A 23,079-nucleotide genomic window follows, 5' to 3' on the forward strand; every position below is an offset into this window, starting at 1 on the left:
TCCCCGATATTCCCCTGTTGACATGAATATGCCTTTGCCATACAATATCAACTGTTTGTTTCTGCCAATGGACACCCTATGGTTTGAACACATGTTTTAATGAATTATTAGATGCTAGAAAGCTACCTTTAATATAAACTACAAAGTTCTAAATTTTTAATAGGCAATCCAAGCAAAGCTTTGTTCAGAAAAGTGCAATAATTACCCAGTTCAACACAATATCTTATGTTTGGCTTATGCAACCTAACAAATGGGGCTTTGTTGTAAGCAGCCGAGAATCTAGTATGAATGAGAATTAAAAACTGAGACATGGCCTAGCCGTTGCTGTTCTTAATATCAAATAAATGTATATTTGGTAGTTTTCTAGAATTCAATTGCTTGCAAAAAGCATCCAATTATTGTCACTAGTAGGCACTTAAAAGTCTCTTTTGGGTCCTTTATGTCCACCAGATATCATTGGATTAGAAAGGGGTGTGGGGGAACCTCTGAATGTCGCCTGGAAAAAGTATGGGCAACCAGTTGAATTTTTGTGATGTTAGGTGTGTGAATGTCAATGCAAATTGTATAAAACCAGATCCAAGAATCTCCCACAAAATGATAATAATTGTCACCCTAAGATGTCTTCACATACACATTTTTCTTTGGAGGGGGACCATGATAACACAAGCATGGGGGAGAAAAGCTTATGAAATTTATAAGGGGTGAAACGTTTGGTAGACACGTTTTAAAGTGCACGAGGGCTAGTTATCCAAAATGGACAATATTTATACTAGTCCCTGTTGAAAATGAATGAAATTTTGCATCCTATGAACCCACCTCCATCTTCATGGACCACAAATTTGAGGAGCAGTGGTCCATGTGGATGTAATGTTAAACAAACATGGTACTAATTTGAATACCAAAGAGGTCACCTCCGCTGCCCTTCAATGCCACAAAAGTACTGATTCCAAGATAACAAGCACAATTGGAAGTCTTGATAGCTGCCTAGCTTGACCCCCACTACCAAATCAAAGACTTACATCTCTACCCATTTGCAATTTTGTTCTCTTCCGTATTGGGTTAATCTCAGTGCTTTCTGAATGGAAAAATGCTTAGTAGTATCAAAACTTATGTCTCAATTCTGTCAAGAGCTCAGCCAAATTTGGCTTACTCTCATGTGTCATTTGTTCTCATTAGTTGTATTATTGTAGATGAACCCAATGTATTACCAACAAGGCCTCATTATTATTGCTACGTAATAATTTATGGAAAGAACTACTCATTGGTCAAGTATTGCTGTAAGAATATTCCCTGAGGTTAGAGTCCTCAGAGAGAGAGAAAAAGAGGTGCAACCCGCCATTTCTATTTCGGGAAAGAATTAGACATTATATTAGTTAATGAATTTTGAAGAATCCTATCTCTATGAATGTAAAGGAGCAATAACCAATTTTCTCTTCTATCAAGGGGATGAGAGAGAAAAAGAAGCGGTGATTTATTTTATTTGACAGTTTTGACATTGGCAGGGTAACGCTTCAATCCACTATTTCCATTTTGGAAAAGAATTAGGCATTATATTAGTTAATGAATTTTGCAGAAATTCTATCTCTATGAATGTAAAGGAGCAAGGACCAATGTTCTCTTCTTTGGATGAGAGAGAGAGAGTGCCTTTTCCATTACGAAAAGGAATTAGACATAATGTTAGTTCATGAATCTGATAAGAATTCTATCTCTATAATGGAAAGGAGCAATAACCAATTTTCTCTTCTAGCAAGGGGATGAGAAAGGGAGAAAAAGAGGTAGTGGCATTTTATTCGGCAGTTTTGGCATTAGCAGGGTAATGTTTTAATCCACCATTTCCATTTTGGAAAAGAATTAGACATTATATTAGTTAATGAATTATGAAGAATTCTATCTCTATGAATGTAAAAGAGTAATAACCAATGTTCTTTTTCTTAGATGAGAGAGAGAGAGAGCGCCTTTTCTATTACGAAAAGGAATTAGACATGATGTTAGTTCATGAATTTGACAAGAATTCTATCTTGTAAAGGAGTAATAATCAATTTCCTCTTCTAGCAAAGGGATGAGAGAGATCTTTTATCTTTTTAATTATTTTTTTTTTTATGAGTTTTCTTAGATGGAGAAGTTTTATTTCATGGTCCTTTTTTTTTTTTTATCACTCTATCTGCTGTGTTCATTGAACTTTTCTTTAATCATAAAATAGATGGTACTTAAAATGGCTAAAGATAAGACTTATATTATTAAAAGATAGTATTTGAATGATCAAAAGATACTTGACCATCTATTTTATCATATCTATACCTTTACTACAAACTTCTTTCTTGTAACTAAGCCTTTCGGGTTGAATTTTGGCTATACATGCTTGAGAAGAGAAGCACTCTTGCTACAATTTTTTAGCTATTCTAGCTAGCTACAAGCAGCCTTATCACTTGATACTAATGAGACATTTTGTTGATCATCGCCTTCCCCATGTTTCAAAGCTCATAAATCATTCCCACATTCAAAAAATATTGAATCATTCAAGTCATATGGAATCGCCCGATCCAGGCAGTTCACCGGTCTAACCGTTGGTTCAATGGTTTAACCGTTGGTTCAACGGTTTTGGGGTTGGTTCAAATGTCCGATTTCATAGAGAGGACCAAACCGGAAAGTCCACCGATCGGTCCGATCTAATTTTCAAAATAATATATAGTAATTAAAAAAATTAAACAGTATAAATACAATTTTAAATTGAAAACATTAGGTAAGATTAAGAGTATGTTTGTTGAAATTTGTAAAAACGGTTTTTAAAAAATAGAAAACAACTTAAATTTTTTTTTTTTTTACATGTTTGGCAATTGTTTTGAAGTTATAACTTTAAAAAAAAAAAAAAAAAAAAAAACAAGATTCAGAGAACAACCTCTATTTTTAAAAGCAAAAGCATCTGAAACTGTCCCTCAAGCTGATGAGAAGTAATGACAGCATGGCAACATTTGAAGATACCATTGCTTCTCTCTGCTTTCTTAATCAGCTGTTTGTGCTGAGCTCTAAGTGTTTGCAGGGTCTTATTTTTGTACAGAGAGGCCTGGTCACAGACTCACGTCTACTTGTGCTAATGCAAACGTCATTTTTGGACACAGAGGCCTGCTGTTTCTGAGATCAATCAAGAAATAAATTCAATTAGATGACACGTTTTCTACTAAATTTGAAAAATAAATTGTAAAAAAGAACACTCATAATCTCGTTTACTAATTCATAAAATCAAACCGCGCCATTGTCTACCCAGAAGCATAAAATTTAGTTGCCCATCAACATCTCCCACCTTGAACTTCACGTTTCTTCGTCACTCTTTTCAGACCTTTCTGTGCCTTTAAATGGGCGCCTCTCCACCTTCTGCAAACCATCCAGAAAGTAGTTTGATTAAAGGCCTTTTCAGATCATAGATCATAGAAAATGTCTAGTAAACAGCCCTGATGAGACCCATGATCAAGGCCTCAAATCAAAGAAACTCTCATGGGGAGAACTACTAGCTCATATGATACCAGGAGGGCAACGTCCTAAGCTTTAAGGTTTTGACCCAAGTTCGAATCCTGGGGAGGCCACTCTATGATGCCCATAACTGGCACAGAGCCAAATATACTCAAAACAAATGGCGTCCCAACAGTATGGACTCCTTAGACATGGAGACCGGGACTGTCCATGGCCAAAGCCACCATAGCTCCCTGATATCATTTTCTTGTTATTATGTATCTGCATGCATGGCAACTGGGAAAAAGAATATATATATATATATATATATATATATATATATATATATTTTATCTTTTGAATTTCTGTTTTGAAGGATACCAAGGACTGGTCTGTGATACTGCACCTGGCGTTTCAGAGCATTGGAATAGTGTATGCAAGCACTCTCACTGATGGTGTCAAAGATAATGATGATATTCTGGGGGTTCTTTCTCTCATCTTCTATACCCTCACCCTCATCCCTCTCTTCAAGCATGTCTTGATTGTTTTGAAGGCCAATGATAATGGCGGTGGTGAGAGCTCATAATTGGAAGTGAGCTCTTCAAAATATATCTTTTAATTAATACCAAAAAAATATCATAAATTTAGAAAATGCAAAACTTGAAAAACAAATTATTGGTTTCTTCACTGCGTTTTCTTCTAAATTTGGAAAATAAATTGTAAAAAAAGACACTCATAATCTCCTTTACTAATTCATAAAATCAAACCGCCAAGAGATTGAAATTTGTAAGTGAATTGACTGGAAACATTTCGATGGATAAACCTTTGACTTAAACCCTTTTTCTCTGACTTTTCTTGAAAATGAGCTCTAAGAAAATGCGAGAAAATACCCAAGGCCTTCTTGGGTTGGGGTGGGCCGTATAGGCCTTTCTTTTTGTGGCCCAAAGCCACCGTTCATTAAAAATAATAATTTTTTAAAGAAAAAAAATAGGTTAAAAGAATTTTTTTGGAAGAAAAAAAAACCGCTCCCTTTAAAATTTTCTTTTAATTCAAAAACCAAATTCAAAATTAAACCCATTTTGTATTTTTTAACTTAAATCTTGAATTGAACTGCTTCAAAATTAGACATTTTAAAGCTGCTTGACTTTACCTATTTTAAAATAATTTTACCATAATAAAAATTTTAATTTTAATTTTCTCTTAATAGAAATTTTTTCTCTATTATCTTTTTATTTTTTAACTTCGATAACATCCATTCTTGTTTTTTTTCTCATAATAAAACTAAATTTACTTTTTTTTTTTTTTTTGTTATTCTTTACTTTAAAATAAATCAAATTACTTAGTTTTCGTTTGAATGTCATTCCTATTTTCCATTTTTAAAATTAGAAAATAGTAGTAACTTTTATATAAGATATAAAAAATTTTAAATGCTTATATTGAAAATGTAATAGTTTTAAAACTATTTAAAAAAATTAAAGTATATAAATCTCAAATTTTAAAATTTCTAAAAGTGATTTTTAAATATTAAGATTAAGAAAATAAAGGATAATTTTAATGGAGAAAACACCCAAGAGAAGGGGTGAATTGAGTTTTAATTTTTTGTATTTTTCAATCATAATAAATTCAAGCAAAGAAAACACAAATATAAAGAGACAAGATTAGAGGAAGTAAAATCAAATTTTATAGTGGTTTGACACTCCTTGCTTACGTCAATTCTCTTCAAGCTCTTAACCGAGTGTAGGTTCCACTATACTTGAAGCTTCAACCAAGCTTCTAGCATCTTTACACTTGGATTCTGGCTTCAATGAACTTTTACACCATCTCCAAGTCTCTACTCACTTGAAGCTTATAACACTCAAATAACAAATTCAAATATCTCAACCTAACTCAACAAGAGCTTAAATACAACTCAAATGCTAGAATGAATCACAAGGGTGTACTAAAGCATATGCAAATGAAGATTTAATGCATCAAAGAAAGAATGAGAGTTATTGAGGCAAGAACAAGTAAGTATACAAATAAATGTAGGTATTCTCTTACTCATAAATGAAGTGAAACTCTCAATTTAGAGGTTTCTATCTTTGAAAGCCAAAAATGTCAAAAATTAACCTCAACTGGTAGAGTCGGGGGTCAACCGTTTGACTAGCCGTTGGACAATAAATGCATAGCAAGTGATTGTTAGACCTCCACCGGTCCTTGATCAGACCTCTATTGGGAATGCATATCTCTCGACCAGGAATGTAAGACTATTAGAAGATGAAGAAATTTTTTTGCATCTCTCAATCGGAAAGGTGTAACCGATCGATTGATACCCTAACTGGTTGAGCTGGTTGGCCAGTGCCTCGACTGGTTCACTATTTTTGGTCTGTAAACCTATCTTTTTCTATTCTTTTCACTTCTAATACTTAGGCAAGGTCTTTAGGTAAACTAATATGTCGATTTTGAAATGATTTGCCTAAGGTTCATTTGATAAAACTCGGGTTTTGATGGAAATGCAACTTTAATGCATAAACTGAGTTTTTAAAGATGCATGAAAATAATGAAAATCCTAAGTGCACTCATGCATTCATCTTACATATGTTTCATATGATTAAAGGTTCTTCCAATTGTCTTGATCTTGCAGCAATTAAATACTTTCATGAATTTTCAAACTAACACTTAAAATTCTTTATAATTCAAACCAATTAGCAACTTAACAATGATTTGTTATTATAAAAACATGATTAGGAGAACCCTTGGGCTAACAAAGATAAATATGTACTTTTTTGCAATGTCTTCTTTCGTTTCTCAAAGTGAAGCAAGGTTAAGCTCATGTGGTTATTATTTTGAATCGGAACAAGTTGATAAGATTTTTTTTTCTACTTCCTCGTGTCCCTCTTACATGGTCATGAACTAAAAAAGAAAAGAGAATGTGAATTAAAGGCTAATTCACTAAGAAAAACAGTCAAAATTGAGGGTAAATTGAGTTTTAAATTCTTTTTTGAAAACTACTCCTAAGTAACAATTAAAAAAACAATAAAAGTAAAACACAAAAGTAAGAGAAATTGTAAACATGGTTTGTAGTGGTTCGACAATTCTCGTCTATGTTCATTTCTCCTTAAACTCCTTCCAAGTGAGCATTCAAGTAGTGTGAAGCTTTAACCAAGCTTCTATGCTCTTACAATTGGATTCACGACTCTAATAGGCACTATAAGCCATTCAAGTTTACCCCAACTTGAAGCTTAAACACTCAACCTTACTTTAATAAAGAGAGTTTGGAATCACTCAATCCTAGTACAATTAATTTGCAAGTACAAAGGAAACTAGGATGAAAACAAAGGTGCACCAAGCATGATTTGCAAATGAAAGTTTATTACACTAAAGAATGAAAAAGAGCTTTTAATGTGAGAAACAAGTAGATAGAGAGTTGAATGCAAGTATTCTCTATATCATGAATGAATGGGATCTCTTTACTTATAGGTTTATAACCTCGAACACCATAAGGTTCACCAATATGCCTTTCCCAGTTAAGCTCCGGTTCAACACCGATTGACTAGCTGTTGGACATTTAATGCTTGATAGGTGACCGTTAGAACTCCTCCAAACCTCAATTGAGAAATAGGGTACCCTCGACTAGGAAAAGGTTTTTCTCGTTTGGGAGAGCAATCATTTTGAAAGAAAGAGAAATTTTTTGCACTCCTTGACCAAGAAAATGAAACTAATTGACCAATTCCTTAACCGGTCGAGTTGGTTCAACTCATTTTCAATTGATTGGACATTTTTAACTCAAAACCTATCTTTTTCAATTTCAATTTTTTTTAACACTTAGACAACATCTTTAAATACTTTTATAAAACAAATTTAAGTAGTTTTGCCTAAGGTTTTTAGATCAATAATTGAGTTTATAAAAATATGATTTTTAAGGCTTAAAACGAGCATGAAAGAGATGCATTCTTAAAAAGAAATACTAGGTGCACTCAAGTACTTATCTTACATAGGGTTCCTAAGTTTGATGGGTCTTCATATATACTTGATCTTGCTCTCCATGGATCCTTTATGATTCACTTTGATTTTTCATTTGATTTTCTTGATTAACACTTACAACTTAACTTGATTTTTCGTCATTAGCAAACTAACCATGATTTGTTATCATCAAAACATACTTAGGGAAACCCTCAGGCTAACAGAGAAGGATGTGTTTCTTCTTACTTTTAGCATAGTTGATCCCTTGGTGGGAGGCCTACACAACGGGCTATTAGCTTAGTAGTACAACATGCTATAAAACTAAGGAAGTTAATTTTGATTTTGATGATAACATAACAAAGTTGAAAACCAATGATTTATGCTAAGTGTGCTTAGGTAAGAAAATTTCCATAAAAGCAATTATCAAGTAGAAAAAAAAAATCAATAATAAGGATATTACCTTAAAAAATGGTATTTAAAGATAATTTTTATAGGATCCCTTTGTAAAGTTATTGGCCTATTAATTCATATTACATTTCATTTTTACTTAAACACCTAAAGTCATTAAAGTACTAAATTGTTTTGCATTCTTTTATAAATTAGATGAAAAAAATTGATGGAAGGACAAATCTAAGTTTTAATGTGAGTAAAATATTTTTAAAGGTTTTTGAAAGATTGAGGAGCTATTAATCGGGGTTTACCAACCTTAATTCAATCTTAAAAATGTGCAATCCATTGAGGTACAAGAGAACTGGTTAATGCGATTAGACTTAACTAATTGAGGAGAGCAAAAATGCTCAACTTTATTGTAAATAAAATACTAAAACCTAAATACTTGATAACTCTAGCTAAGAAAAACCAGAGATAGAATTACCATGACTTGGTAATATTTTGGGGTGTCATTCTTTGGAATTAGCTCTAATGGGTTTATTTGTTTTTAGATTAAAAAGATTAATTATTTGTTTAAGATAATAAAATCATAATTTAAATAAATAGGGATAAAATATGAATAAAGATTTCTTGAATATTAAATGAAATAAATCAAATTAAAAAAGGAATGTTCCAAAGAGTTTCATAATCTAATGTCAAATCCTTAGAATGATAGCATTATAAAATCTAGGGTGTATGATCAAAGTCAATCCACAACTAAATTGAATCCTAAGATTAATGTTACATCCAAAACTTAGTTTTTTTCTTTTTTAAAACATATTTCTAAAACCATCAAGTGAATGAGAATAAAAATTAATTATTGGTTCAAAGTTTGACTTTTTGACATTTCCTACTCCTTGTAACTTTGTTTTAGGAAAAGATAAGGATAAAAAAGACCAGGATAACTAATGATCAGAAGTTACCAAAAATCACTAGTAACGGGTAATAATCTACTGTATCAATCCCCAATACAAACTCACAATGATAGGTGCTGGTCAATTTTGATTTTCAGTTTTATTCAATCAAAGGCTATATCCAGCTTTGTAGATTTGACCCTTAAATTCGTTAATTGTAAGATCAAATTATAGTAATTAGTGATCAATGTCTTCTCAAGAATCACTACTATCTTGATAAGAATCATTTGTAATTTATCTACAATGAACTCACGTAAAAGATTTATTCTTATCAATTAAATCTTGAAAACATAAAGAAAATCATATTGTGTTGTGTTATTGCTATTTTTTTTTTTTAATTCTTCACCTTCATCATGTTAGCATATTTGGATTAATCAAGTTAGCCAAACATGATGGAGGGCTTCTTCTTACAACCCATGTTTGGTTTCCGAGAAAATAAAATAGAAAGATTGAAAAAGAAAAGAAAACCTAAAACTCTATTAAAGACTTTTAAGAGGAGATTTCACTCCCTACATTCTATCTTCTTCTCTTCCTCCTTCAAAACCTAGAAGTAAAAGATTTTAATAAATTCAATAACCTAACATATGATACACTTCCATTGGCCACTTATTACAGAGAAAAATTATAAACAACCTAAAAAACTTTAAATATTATGAGTTCTAGATGAGTAAAATGCATTTTGAAATAGATGAAGGCATTTGGAACTCGTTTTTGGTATGTTTTAGAGCTCAAAAATCAATCACCAATGGTTGAATTCAAAATTGAGGTGAGTTCCAAATCAATTTTGAACTCATAAGTGGAGGAAAAGTTCCAAATTTGAAATCACCATGGTGAGTTCGAAATTCACTATGAATTTTGAACTTACCTACTACTACATTACTTCTAATGCACATAACTTCCTCATTTCAGCTCTAATTTGCACATCATTTAAAGTGTTGGACTCTTGACTTCCCAAGCTTCGAAATGATACATAACATGCTCAAAAATGACTTTGGGAAGTCCTCCAAATTTCACCTCAAATTTAGAGTGCTTGTTGTAACCAAATTTTGAGTTCCTAATTTCCATGTGAATTTGATTGTATTTGCTTCAAACTTCCTTCATTATGATTGATTTCCTTCTATCTCACTTCATAACATTCGTTACTAGTATCTCATGCCTATTGTTTTCTCATTATGCTCTTATTTGGACTCTTTATGGTTCAAGAGTCCGAAGTCTCTCATTTATGTATATTTAACCTTTTCTACTCCCTTGGTTGAGAATGAAATTTGTACTAAGCATTCTTTTCACCCCTTAGATCTAAAATTAGGTTCAAAAATGGAAGTTAGATCCATAGTTAGGATTTTAGTATCAATTTAAGTTAAGTTTGATGATTTGAGCTTTTTATATTGTATAAATTATATTATATATGTGCCATTGGAGTACATATTTTGGCTCCAATCATTGGCATAACCTTGATTCAACTAGGTTAAACTAAGTCTCAATCAGTTGAGTTTGTTAGGAAATGATAACCTTGATGATTAGTAGTTAATCTATTGGTTGGTCAATCAATACTCAAATTATATCTAGTGGCTCTCAACTCTTATATTGTATGAGAAAGAGTTCTAAATTATTTTTTAATATAATTGAAGCATCAAGAGAGTGTTTTTAGATATGCATTTACTTTTAAACTTGCATTTTATTTTAATGTATTATTCAACCTTAATTTTATTGTTTTGAAAAATGGACCGAACCGGCCGGTTTAACCATCGACTGATGGCCTTTTTGGTCCAGTCTAGTGAAATGGACCGTCCAAAAGTTGAACCGTCATTGGACAAAATGAATCGACAATTCAATCGCCCAATCGGACAAACTATCCAATTTCTCACGAACTAGACAATTATGGTTTAACCAAAATTCCACCCGGGTTTCCACAATTTTCTAGCTCATTTCTCACTTCCTTCCAAGCCCATTTATTGTATTATATGGCAATTTACTTTCTCTTGTGATGTAAAGGTATAAATGCTACATAAATGCTTTGTAGAATTTCAATGTGGGATAGGTTAGGCCTTAGTAATAATAAAATAAGCTTCACATGGTGGGGAATTGAAACCTAGGACATGTGGCTTACATAATGAGTGGTCGACCACCAACTTACATAGCTATTTGGTCAACAACATGGAAAATATGTATATATCCTACTTTAAATTTTTATCATATAGAACATTTAAATAAATATAAATATTTATATCTACCATTATTGGTATAATAATTATTAATTATAAATATAAAAATAACATAAATTAATTAATATAATAGTTTTTAAAATTTTAAAATAACAAAATACATATATATATATATATATATATATGCAATTAATTTAAATATTATAATTTTTTATCTTGAATATATCCTCGTATTTAAATATTATTCTATTTAATAAAATTTGATATATTAATACATTTATATTTATATTTATCATTTAATATTTAATTTGACATATCAAATATAAAATACAAAATATTATTAAAAATTATATATATATATATATATTTAATTTCTTATAATTATTTTTAATTTTATTAAAATATAAATTATATATTTATGATATCACCGATTTGACCGCGGTTCAATCACATGTTCGATCGGTGAACCGATAACTTTTTCGGTTCAATATCCGATCCAATTTTGAAAACAATGCTTTATATTGAAAATTTTTGTTATAAAGAATATTTAAAACAATAATCCAAAAGGGTATTTGGAGTTAGAAGTCCAAGAAAGTTGATTAGAACTATAGTCTATTGTAAACCTGAAGGTTTGAGTTAGAAGTCTTATTAAAAAATCTTTCACCCGATTGAAAACTTGAGAAGAGTGAATGTAAGTTAGGTTGTGTCAAATTGTTGTAAAATCTTGAGTTTATATATATTTTTCACTTTATTTATTTATTTGTAATTTGTTCTTATATTGATTTTTATTATATCATTTTTTTATATTGTCACTTACATTCTTTAAGTTCCAATTTGCAAAAGCAACCATCATTGTATTCACCATATAAGGTGAAGTAAGACCAAACTCATGTCATTATTGTGTTGGGTGAGAACAAATTGATAAAATCCTTATTTTACGTCCTCGTGTCTCTCTTATGTGGTGATATTGAAGTAAAAAAAGACAAGAATGATGAAGTTTCTCTCGCTTTTGGTATAGTGGGTCCCTAATGGAAGACTTGTACTATGAACTATTAGCTTGGTGGCACAACATGCCCCTGATAATTGTGTTGTTGTGCCAAAGTTGTAAGAGTTGTTCAATGACTCATTAATATCTCTACTTTTGTACAAAAGTTTCTTATTTTAAAAATAAAAAACTAAGAAGTGTATCTCATTGAATACTTAAATTTTATACATTTGACTCAAAAATAAATTTGTCATAAATTAATAAAGTTATCCCAAGAAATAAAAGAATATAATTAATATAAAATATTTTTTTGTCATTTTCTTTATTTTCTAAAAAAATATTACTAAAAAATAAAATTAACTAATTTGGATAAAAAAAGTCAATCTGAAAAAATTCACAATTTTCTAAAATTGAAATATATATATTCATGTATATGAGTAATTACTAATAAATAGAATTTAACATAAAAAAAACTTTACATGTTTTTTACTTAATTGAACATAATTGGAAATCCTAATTATCATCTGATTACCAATTTTTTAAGTGATCCCATCATTAATCATTATAAACTTTTGTATTACAATCCATTTTGATATTTTAGGATATTTAGAAATATATTAAATTACTAATTTTCAAATATTTTTCTTAGTTATATAAAACAACAATGGAGTAAATTTGGGTATTTTAGGATTTTCTACAATTTATTAAATTAATTTTATTTTAATTATTGTTTTTCAAATATCTTTATCCTAAAATACAAATAAACAAAATACATTTTTTTAAGGATAAAGACTACTTATTTACATACAATATACAACATTAATAATTAATAACATTCAAATTAAGGTCCATTTGAGAATTTTAAGATCATAAAAATTAAAAAAATTACAAGTTTTCATAATTTCCTAATAAATGAGAGTTCATCACATGAAAATTTTCATATAAATAAATAAATTTTATATCTAATAAGTCAATAACTAATTAAAAATATTTAGCATTGTTTTAGAGTTTATTAATTTAAAAATATAGTTTTACTAGAAGAAAAGAACCAAAAAAGAAAAAGAATTCTAATCAAATTTTACCTAATTTATTTTTTATAATGGATTAGCTAAGAAAATTAATGTTGTTCAATAAATTTTTAACAATTTATATGATTCAAAAATGATTTTTTTGAAAAAAAAATTAAAATTATAATAAAAATAACTTGAAAAAATTAATGACGAAAAGAGCTGTCATATTTAGACAGCAACCATGTGTGTCATACACAAAAGCAATTTGAAATTTGTGCGTCTTAGACATTATATTAGTTAATGAATTGAAGAATTCTATATCTATAAATGTAAAGTAGTAATAACCAATGTTCTCTTCTTTGGATGAGAGGGAAAGAACACATTTTCCATTAAGAAAATGAATTAAACATTATGTTAGTTCATGAATTTGACAAGAATTCTATCTCTATAATATAAAAGAGTAATAACCAATTTCCTTTTTCTATTAAGGGGATGAGAAAGATCAATAATTTTATTTATTTTTAATTATATTATTATTATTATTATTATGAATCTTCCTAAATGGAGAAGTTTTATTTCATGGTCCTTTTTTTATCACTCTATGTTGTGTTCATTGAACTTTTCTTTAATCATAAAATAGATGATACTTAAAATGGTCAAAGATAGAACTTATACTATTAAAAAAAATAGTATTTGAATAATTGAATATAAATTTGTATTTTTTTTAAACTCGGATTGTTGTGATTTTTTTGATATTATATTTTCCAAACAAGGCCTATGAATATATGCAATTCATCTTAGGGTCAACCATCATAGGCTTCCTGTGATCTGTGATGTTGCAGAAAGAATACGTTTAACACGTGATTATGACTATGACGCATCTGCATGTGATGCTTCAGAATCTTCACCCCACTGGAAAGTTCATGGAGCACTACACTCCGCCATGCATATTCCAATCATGGCACAAAATATCGAGATATATTAGCGATATATAGTTGAGAGTAGGGTTGCGATGTCACCATCTCAAATTTATTACTTATTTTTAAATAATAAATTTTGGGTATCCTGTTAATGCGACAATCAAATATAGTGAAATACCAAACATTATAAATATTTTTTAAAACATTGCAAAACGAATTTTTAGTCTAATTAAATCTAATTTATTAATTAAATGTATGTGATAATAGAAGAAAAATAATGATGAAAGAAATTATAAATATAATATTTTTCTCATAAATAGCTTAATCATTAAAAAAAAAAAAAGAATTATTGCAATCTCTATTTTTATTTTTAAAAATAGAAAACAAAATTGAAGAAAGCTTAGAATCCGTTTGATACTAATTTTAGAAAATGTTTTTTATCTTTTTAATTAAAATCTTTTATATTTAAATATTATAAATATTATAAATATTTTTTAAAATCACTCTAAAACACAATTAAACGTAAGGATAAAAAGAAGTTTTTAGGAATGATGGCATATCATGGGAATTTAAAATATATATATTAATTAAAAAATATTTTTAATAAGATATTAATTCAAAAAATATTTTCAAATTTGTAAAGGAATATAATAGGAAGTCATATCTTAAAAAGGTAAATAATAGGTTTCAGATATCAACCATTGGACTAATATGGGGTAAGTTTATTTACTGATAACGCGTTTTCCAACAAATTTGAAAAATAAACGGTAAAAAAACACTGTCGGAATCTCGTTTACTCATTCATAAAATCAAACCACGCGGTTTTCTATTTTCAACCGACAGTGAGAGCAGGGCATGGAAGGTAAATAAGCACAAAACCAAGAGGCAAATTTGGAGATGCCCATCAACATCTCGTTCACTCTTTTCAGACCTTTCTGTGCCTTTAAACTGGCCTCTGCACCTTCTTCACCTTCTGCATAACCTCCGGTCCAATCAAAGCCCTTTTCAGATCATAGAAAATGTCTTCTGATGTGGTAAACAGCCCTGACGACACCCATGATCAAGGCCTCAAATCAAAGAAACTCTCACGGGGAAAATTGCGTCGTATGGACTCCCTAGACATGGAGTCCAGGACTGTACATGGCCACAGCCACCATGGCTCCAAGGTCTGCACCCCCCACCCCTATATGCATGGAAACTGGGAGAAAGAAAATTTGATTTTTTTTTTTAATCTTTTGAATTTCTGTTTTGAAGGATACCAAGGACTGGTCTGTGATACTGCACCTGGCGTTTCAGAGCATGGGAATAGTGTATGGGGACATTGGAACTTCGCCGTTGTACGTGTATGCAAGCACTTTCACTGATGGTATCAAACATAATGATGATATTCTGGGGGTTCTTTCTATCATCTTCTACACCCTCACCCTCATCCCTCTCTTCAAGTACGTCTTGACCGTGTTGAAGGCCACTGATAATGGCGAGGGTGAGAGCTCATGATCATTGACGACCTTTGATTTTAATTGAAATCTTCTTTTTCTATCTTTCCTTTTTCTTTTTTCTTTTCTTTATGGCATGAACCATCATCTTTTCTTATTAGAAATATGCCACATATTAAGACTTTTCCATACCAGGCAAAATGGTTTATAAATTTCTTCATTTTTTATTTTTTGCCATTTTTTTCTAGTCTTGATCATAGATGAGATGAGTGAAAAACACCATTGAAGGCCAATTTTGATGTACCAAACTGTGTGACTTGCCCTTGAAAATAACCATGCAGGCTCCAGCTGGGGAAGGGAAACTTCCCTCGTATGTGCTTAATCAATGATCAACAATTGTGCACTCAATCCAATGAATCTTTTTTTTTTTTTAATCCTTTCTGCCTTTTCAACTCTAAATATGTGGTTCACATTATAACTCAAAAAAAGAGGAAAATAGCCCATTAAGCCTAGAATACACTTCTTTTAAACACTGTGGATAATTTTCAGGAGGGACATTTGCTTTGTATTCTCTTATATGCCGATATGCCAAGGTGGGGTTGATCCCTAGTCAACAGGCTGAGGACAGAGAAGTCTCCAATTTCCGGTTGGAGCTGCCTAGTAAAAGACTGCAGATGGCATCAAAGCTCAAGTCTAAGCTAGAGAAGAGCAACTTTGCTAAGTTCTTTCTGTTGTTTGCCACAATGCTTGGCACTTCCATGGTGATTGGTGATGGTGTCCTCACTCCTTGCATCTCAGGTTATCTTAGTTTTTATCCTTCTTTACATTTACATACAAATTTAATGACATACTGTCATACACCTTTATTTTTCCTTATGCATTTATCAAAAAAAATTTTTTTTCCCTTTCATCTTTGTTTTCACATGGTATTTTTTGAAAATACTTTTAGAAATTAAAAACCATATCACACTACCATTTTTGGAAATACTTTTCTTACTTTGGAAAGTAAAAACCATGTCACACAACCTTTTTTGGAAATGCTTTTTCTTACTTTGGAAAGTAAAAACCATGTCACAGTATCATTTTTTTTGGAAATACTTTTCTTATTTGGAAAGTAAAAACCACATCACACTACCATTTTTGGAAATACTTTTCTTACTATGGAAAATAAAAAAACAAACATAATTTACATCATCCTTTTTTAGTTAATTTGAGATTAAAAGGTTTCTTTCTTCCATAATAAATGGCTTTTCCTTTTACAAATTTTTGTTGCCAAAAAACATCTTGTGTTTAGCTTTTTTTAAAGTTATCTTTTATTATCACTGAAAATTATTTATGACTAATTTAAGTAGATATATATGTATATGGCGGAATATGCATTCAACTTTCTTCTTTATTATTAATTTTTGTTGACAAAGAAAATGGGTTTCGTAATTCCGTCTTTTATTGTATATTTGACATTTGACTTTACATGTTACAGTTTTATCTGCTGTGGGTGGCATCAAGGAAGTCACAGATTCAATGACACAAGGTAATCTTTCTCAACTTTTAAAATCAACTACTAAAATAATTTTTTTATTTAGCATTTGGATAATTTTTATATAATTTTTTTTTTAAATTATTTTTTCAAAAAAAAAATAAAATGGAATGGTATTTTTGTAGGTCACTTTTTTTTTTTTTTTTTTTTTAAGATTTGTAAATCTATAATTATTTTATTCTACAAAAAAAATTGAATTGAACCAAATTAATTGATAAAAATCAGATTGTCCAATTTTGACTAGTAAAGTGTAGACAAAAGTGTTGAATCCAGTGGCTTATTAATTTAGAATCTTTACCCTCTTTAAGGAAAAAGAAAATAAATAAAATAATGGGTTTGCACTGTTGGCAAATTTAAAATAATCCTCGTATAATTATTCTTAATAATATTTTGAATTGTCCTCTTAATCGTGACTGATAGTAAGGTAAAAGTTTAAATTATTAAATACGATAAAAATTTCCATCATCATTTTTTTTTAATTGTTATATATAATCATATTGTTGACCATTCTTTCTTTATTTTATTTTTTTCCTCAGTTGAAAAAGGTAAATAAATTTTATTTCATGGTTCAAAGATTTGGAACTGACAAAGTTAAATAATTTTATTTAAATAATGATTCTAACTTAAATAATTTTTTTCTTGGACACAGATAGGATTGTTTGGATATCAGTAGCCATCTTGGTGTGTCTTTTCATGGTTCAAAGATTTGGAACTGACAAAGTTGGATACAGTTTTGCTCCAATAATCTGTGTTTGGTTCGCGTTAATTAGCGGCATTGGGGTCTACAACTTCATCAAGTTCGATCCAACAGTTGTTAAAGCCATTAATCCCAAGTACATCGTCAATTACTTTAGAAGGAACAAGAAAGAAGCCTGGATTTCCCTTGGTGGGGCCGTCCTCTCCATAACAGGTTTGGATGTGGATCAATAATCAATTCTCCTCCATCATTAACTTGAGAAAATTCTCAGATTGTTTTCGGGAAAATGCAGGGACGGAGGCGCTGTTTGCTGATGTTGGCCACTTCACAGTTCGATCAATTCAAATAAGTATGTGCGCTGTCACATACCCAGCTCTTGTATTGGCATATACTGGACAAGCCTCCTTTCTCCGGAAACACCATCAGGATGTTGCTGACCTTTTCTTCAAGTCCATACCACGTGAGCATTCTGGCTTTAGAGTTTGTTTTCTGTCTTCTTGGTAGTTATTTTATTGGTTGAGGTGGGGTTTCTCCGGTGCAGATGGTCTGTACTGGCCGATGTTTGTTGTGGCTGTGTCAGCGTCGATCATTGCCAGTCAAGCTATGATATCTGGGACTTTCTCCATTATCCAGCAGTCTCTCTCACTAGGGTGCTTTCCTCGAGTGAAGATTGTGCACACATCGACTAAGTATGAAGGGCAAGTGTACATTCCTGAGGTCAATTACCTTCTCATGCTGGCTTGTGTAGGGGTCACTGTAGGGTTTAAGACTACCACAAAGATCGGAAATGCATATGGTAATCTACCCACATCTTTCATATTTTCAGCTTTTCTCGAGCTTAGTGATGTTTCAAAATGATCATGATTGCGAGTCTTTGTTGGTGTAGGGATTGCGGTGGTGTTCGTGATGACCCTCACCTCATCATTTCTGGTTCTTGTGATGATCATGATATGGAAAACCCATATACTACTAGTGATCTCATATGTTGTGGTCATTGGTAGCATTGAGCTTCTGTATCTAAGTTCAGTCCTCTACAAGTTTGATCAAGGAGGGTATCTACCCTTGGCCTTTGCCTTAGTTCTGATGACCATAATGTACATTTGGAATGATGTGTACCGGAGAAATACTATTATGATCTGGATCACAAGATTTCTCCTGAGGTGGTGAAGGAATTAGTAGGGAGCACAAACTTTAGTAGAATACCAGGATTGGCCATCTTCTACTCTGAGCTTGTTCATGGCATCCCGCCCATCTTCAAGCATTACATGGAAAATGTGCCTGCATTGCATTCAGTTCTTGTTTTTGTCTCAATCAAGTCTCTCCCCATAAGCAAGGTTCCAATGGAAGAACGATTCCTCTTCCGCAGGGTAGACCCAGATGATATTTATGTGTTCCAGTGTGTGGTGAGGTACGGGTACACCGACATGCGATTCGAGGAAGACCCTTTTGAGAGATTACTGGTTGAAAGATTGAAGGAGTTCATAAGAGAACACACTGGAGACATGGATTCTGGAGAGCTGCAAGATAGGTTGATTAATGTTGAGAATGAGGGCGAAGAATCAAAGGAAATTGATGAAGAAAGGCTCCAAGAGGATGAAGAAAGGCGCCAAGAGAATGTTGACAAAGATATTGAAGCAATTGATAGAGCGGCACAAGCGGGTGTGGTGCACTTGATCGGTGAGACTGAGGTGATGGCGGATAAGGGCTCCGGATTAGGAAAGAAGGTCTTGATAAATGTTGGCTATAATATATTGAAGAAGAATTTGAGACAGGCAGAGACTGTGTTTGACATTCCACACAAACGTATGCTGAAAGTGGGAATGATTTATGAGCTTTGAAACATGGGGAAGGAGATGATCAGCCGTCTCATTAGTATCAAGCATGTATAGCCAAAATTCAACACGGAAGACTTAGTTACAAGAATGAAGTTTGTAGTGAAGTTGGTGACTGGATATCATTCCAGTGGTGGTTAGAATTCATTCTTGAATTGCCTGCAGACACTCCCTTATATCAAAAGATAACTTTTACTGTCATTTCATAATTTTCTTTTTATGCTATTTTGAAGCCCGTAGTTAAGATGATCTTGCACTATATGGTTGATTTATTGATAATCCTAACAGGCAATGCTGGATCCAGATCCAGTTTGGTGGCCTTCAGCTAAAGACCTAGTAGGAAATCCAATTTTTGACAGGCTCCAAAGAAATGCCAATACGAAGTAAGGTCATTTTGCAACAATTGAACTTTGACTGGAACTGGAAGCTATGATTAAGAGATCGTATATGCAACCACTTATATTTTGCTGGTCCAGCAAACAAGGGATGGAAAAGATTATGAAGTCAAAAAAATTTTGGCAATAGGTTTTTGTCCACTGTATGCACCATTTTTCCCCTCAGCATGGTGCAGATTTTGTAAATTGTCAAAGAAAACCTTGAGGACGCTGTAATTTTTATTTTGATGGAATGCAGTGCTAATGAAGAAGTCACTTTGATTTTGGTGTAGCTGGTTGTAACATGAAACAGATACTCCGTTGTTGACATGAATATATGTCTTTGCCATACAATATCAACTGTTTGTTTCTGCCAATGGACACCCCCATGGTTTGAACACATGTTTTAATGAATTATTAGATGCTAGAAAGCAAAGGTTTGTTCAGAAAAGTGCAATAATTGTTACCCAGTTCAACACAATATCTTATGTTTGGCTTATGCAGCCTAACAAATGGGCTTTGTTGTAAGCATCCGAGAACCTAGTATGAATGAGAATTAAAAACTGAGACATGGCGTAGCCATCGCTGTTCTTAATATCAAATAAATGTATATTTGGTAGTTTTCTAGAATCATGATTCAAAATCGCAGTATCGTTGGCATTCAAGCTATACGCAAAATAAGATACTTAAGAAGATAAAAAATATAAAAATAATTTTTAATATAATTAAATGAATTAAAAAACTAATAAACTTAATAATAAACTATTGACATAATAATAAATGAAATAATTTCTTAAATTATTAATAATAAATTAACATATAAAGTAATACACCTTATATAATATCATTACCATGTAAAATAATATATTACCTAAATTAAAGTAATTCATATCGTATTTAATATATAAAATACTAATTTTCAAATTTCCAATTCCAAATGCAATTAGCATATAAGGTAAAATGACGCAATTACATGAACCTTTGAAATAATAAATCATTTTCATATAAGACAATACATTAAGTCATTTTCTTTAATTCTCAATCTCAAACATCACTTACTCACACCATAAGATACCCAGTTTGCAGAGGCAAAAGCCTCTCTTTAATACACAGCCAAACAACACTATGGAGATCGAGCAAGGAGAGGCAACACCAACATGCAACACAAACTACATCACTGACACGAAGCTTTCTTTCTTCTTCTTATCCTTCACGGTTATGGGTCTTGAAAAAAAATTATTTTTAAGAGAATCTCTCATATTTATTAGAGATTTATCAGTTTTGGTTGCCTTTTATTATGATTTGAAAAGAAAAAAAAAATTGGTTTAATATGAGAATATTTAGATCTTAAAATATTGAACTCGTAATTTCAACTTGAGTCCACTCAGAATCTCAACCGAGGCAATCTAGTTTAACCGGTTCTTAGTTGGGTCTGTGTTGAAGATGGTACCGGGTATCGGACTTGGTGTGGAAAGGTTCGAGGCGGATACAACTCGGCCGATTACTGCAAAAAGCATCCAAGTATTGTCACTCTTAGGCACTTAAAAGTCTCTTTTGGGCCCTTTATCTCCTGCAGTAGATATCACTGGATTAGAAAGGGGTATGGGGAACCTCTGAATATCGCCTGAAAAAAGTAAGGGCAACTAGTTGAATTTTTGTGATGTTAGGTGTATGATAATAATTGTCACCCTAAGATGTCTTCACATACACATTTTTCTTTGGAGGGGACCATGATAACCTAAGCATGGGGGAGAAAAGCTTATGAAATTTATAAGGGGTGAAACGTTTAGTAGACACATTTTATAGTGCACGAGGGCTAGTTATCCAAAATGGACAATATTTATACCAGTCCCAGTTGAAAATGAATGAAATTTTGCATCCTATGAACCCACCCCCATCTTCATGGACCACAAATTTGAGGAGCAGTGGTCCATGTGGATGTAATGTTAAACAAACATGGTACTCATTTGAATACCAAAAAGGTCACCTCCACTGCCCTTCAATGCCACAAAAGGTATTGATTCCAAGATAACATATGCACACAATTGGAAGTCTTGATAGCTGCCCAGCTTCACCCCCACCACCAAATCAAAGACTTACATCTCTACCCATTTACAATTTTGTTCTCTTTCGTATTGGGTTAATCTCAGTGCTTTCTGAATGGAAAAATGCTTAGTAGTATCAAAACTTATGTCTCAATCCTGTCAAAAGCTCAGCCAAATTTGGCTTTTACTCTCATGTGTCATTTGTTCTCATTAGTTGTATTATTGTAGATGAACCCAATGTATTACCAACAAGGCCTCATTATTATTGCTACGTAATAATTTATGGAAACAACTACTCATTGGTCAAGTATTGGTGTAAGAATATTCCCTGAGGTTAGAGTCATGAGAGAGAGAGAGGTGGAGAAAGAGGGGATTCTTGATAAATGTACTGCTAAGGAAAAATAATATTTAAAATACCGTAGATTGGAAAATAATTCCAATTCTACGGCACTTTTGAACACGTAGGATGAGATGAAAACCCATTCCCCCATTTCCATTTCCCTTCCATCAAAACTCCTCTGCCCGAAAACCCATTATCCTGCACGCTGATCATGGGGTGGAGATCCTTGCCTCAACACCAATAGGAAGGAAGTGAAATACAGATCTGAGAAACCATTGCCCCCAATGTTTTTTGTAAGTTTTGTGATTATATTTGGTGGTGTGGTTGTGTTTGGTCACCGAGAAAGTGTGGGAAAGTTGTAAAAAAAATAAAGTTTTCGTTTTTTTTTTACAATGAAACTGAGTAGACTAAAAATTATGGAGAAAGTTTTAATTTTTTTGTGGTTCGTCTTGTTGTGATTCTGTTTGGTTGCCAAGAAAGTGTGGGAAAGTTAAAAAAAAAATAAATTTCCCAATATTTCCTACCAATCCAGCCTGCACACAGGATACAAAATCTGTCCATTTTTTTTTTTTATAAAAAAACATAAATGCTATTTGGTAATCTGATCATGATTTGAGGGGAAAAGTTGTGTTTTTCAACCTGGCTCAAAAATCGTGGATTTAAGGTTTGTGAAATTTAAATCCAATGGCACAAAAGCAAAGAGACCCCTAAAACAGATCCAGAAAGCACAAAGAAAAAAAAAAGACATTTTTTTTGTTTGTTTTTGTTGGGGGTTTTGCATGGATTTCCTCGGAAAAAGAGGATGAATTTTCCCAGAAAGCGAATGGGGGATGGATTTTCTTGGGAATCAAACGGGGGTTGCAAAAAAATAAAAAATAATAACCTTATTAGATTAGTACTTGCAAGAATTGAAATTCAAATTTAAATTCAAATTCAAATCCAAGGAGATTCTTTACTAGGCAAAATGGATATACTAACTTTTTATTTGTTAAAATAAAAAATAAAAAATGCT

The 23,079-nt window shown here is 31.7% G+C and overlaps 1 protein-coding gene across 1 annotated transcript; it reads left to right on the forward strand.

Moving 5' to 3' along the window:
- Positions 1–14,808: 14,808 nt before the first annotated feature.
- On the forward strand, positions 14,809–19,986 carry LOC117918582 (potassium transporter 5-like). Its single transcript, XM_034835337.1, is given in 9 exon segments — positions 14,809–14,972; positions 15,061–15,289; positions 15,792–16,040; positions 16,723–16,773; positions 17,429–17,689; positions 17,769–17,936; positions 18,018–18,272; positions 18,363–18,593; positions 18,596–19,986. Coding segments are annotated over 9 exon segments (2,310 nt in total). The 5' UTR covers positions 14,809–14,825; the 3' UTR covers positions 19,315–19,986.
- The last annotated feature ends 3,093 nt before the right edge of the window (positions 19,987–23,079 follow it).

This window comes from Vitis riparia, chromosome 7 (assembly GCF_004353265.1).
Source record: "Vitis riparia cultivar Riparia Gloire de Montpellier isolate 1030 chromosome 7, EGFV_Vit.rip_1.0, whole genome shotgun sequence".
Classification (NCBI taxonomy): domain Eukaryota; kingdom Viridiplantae; phylum Streptophyta; class Magnoliopsida; order Vitales; family Vitaceae; genus Vitis; species Vitis riparia.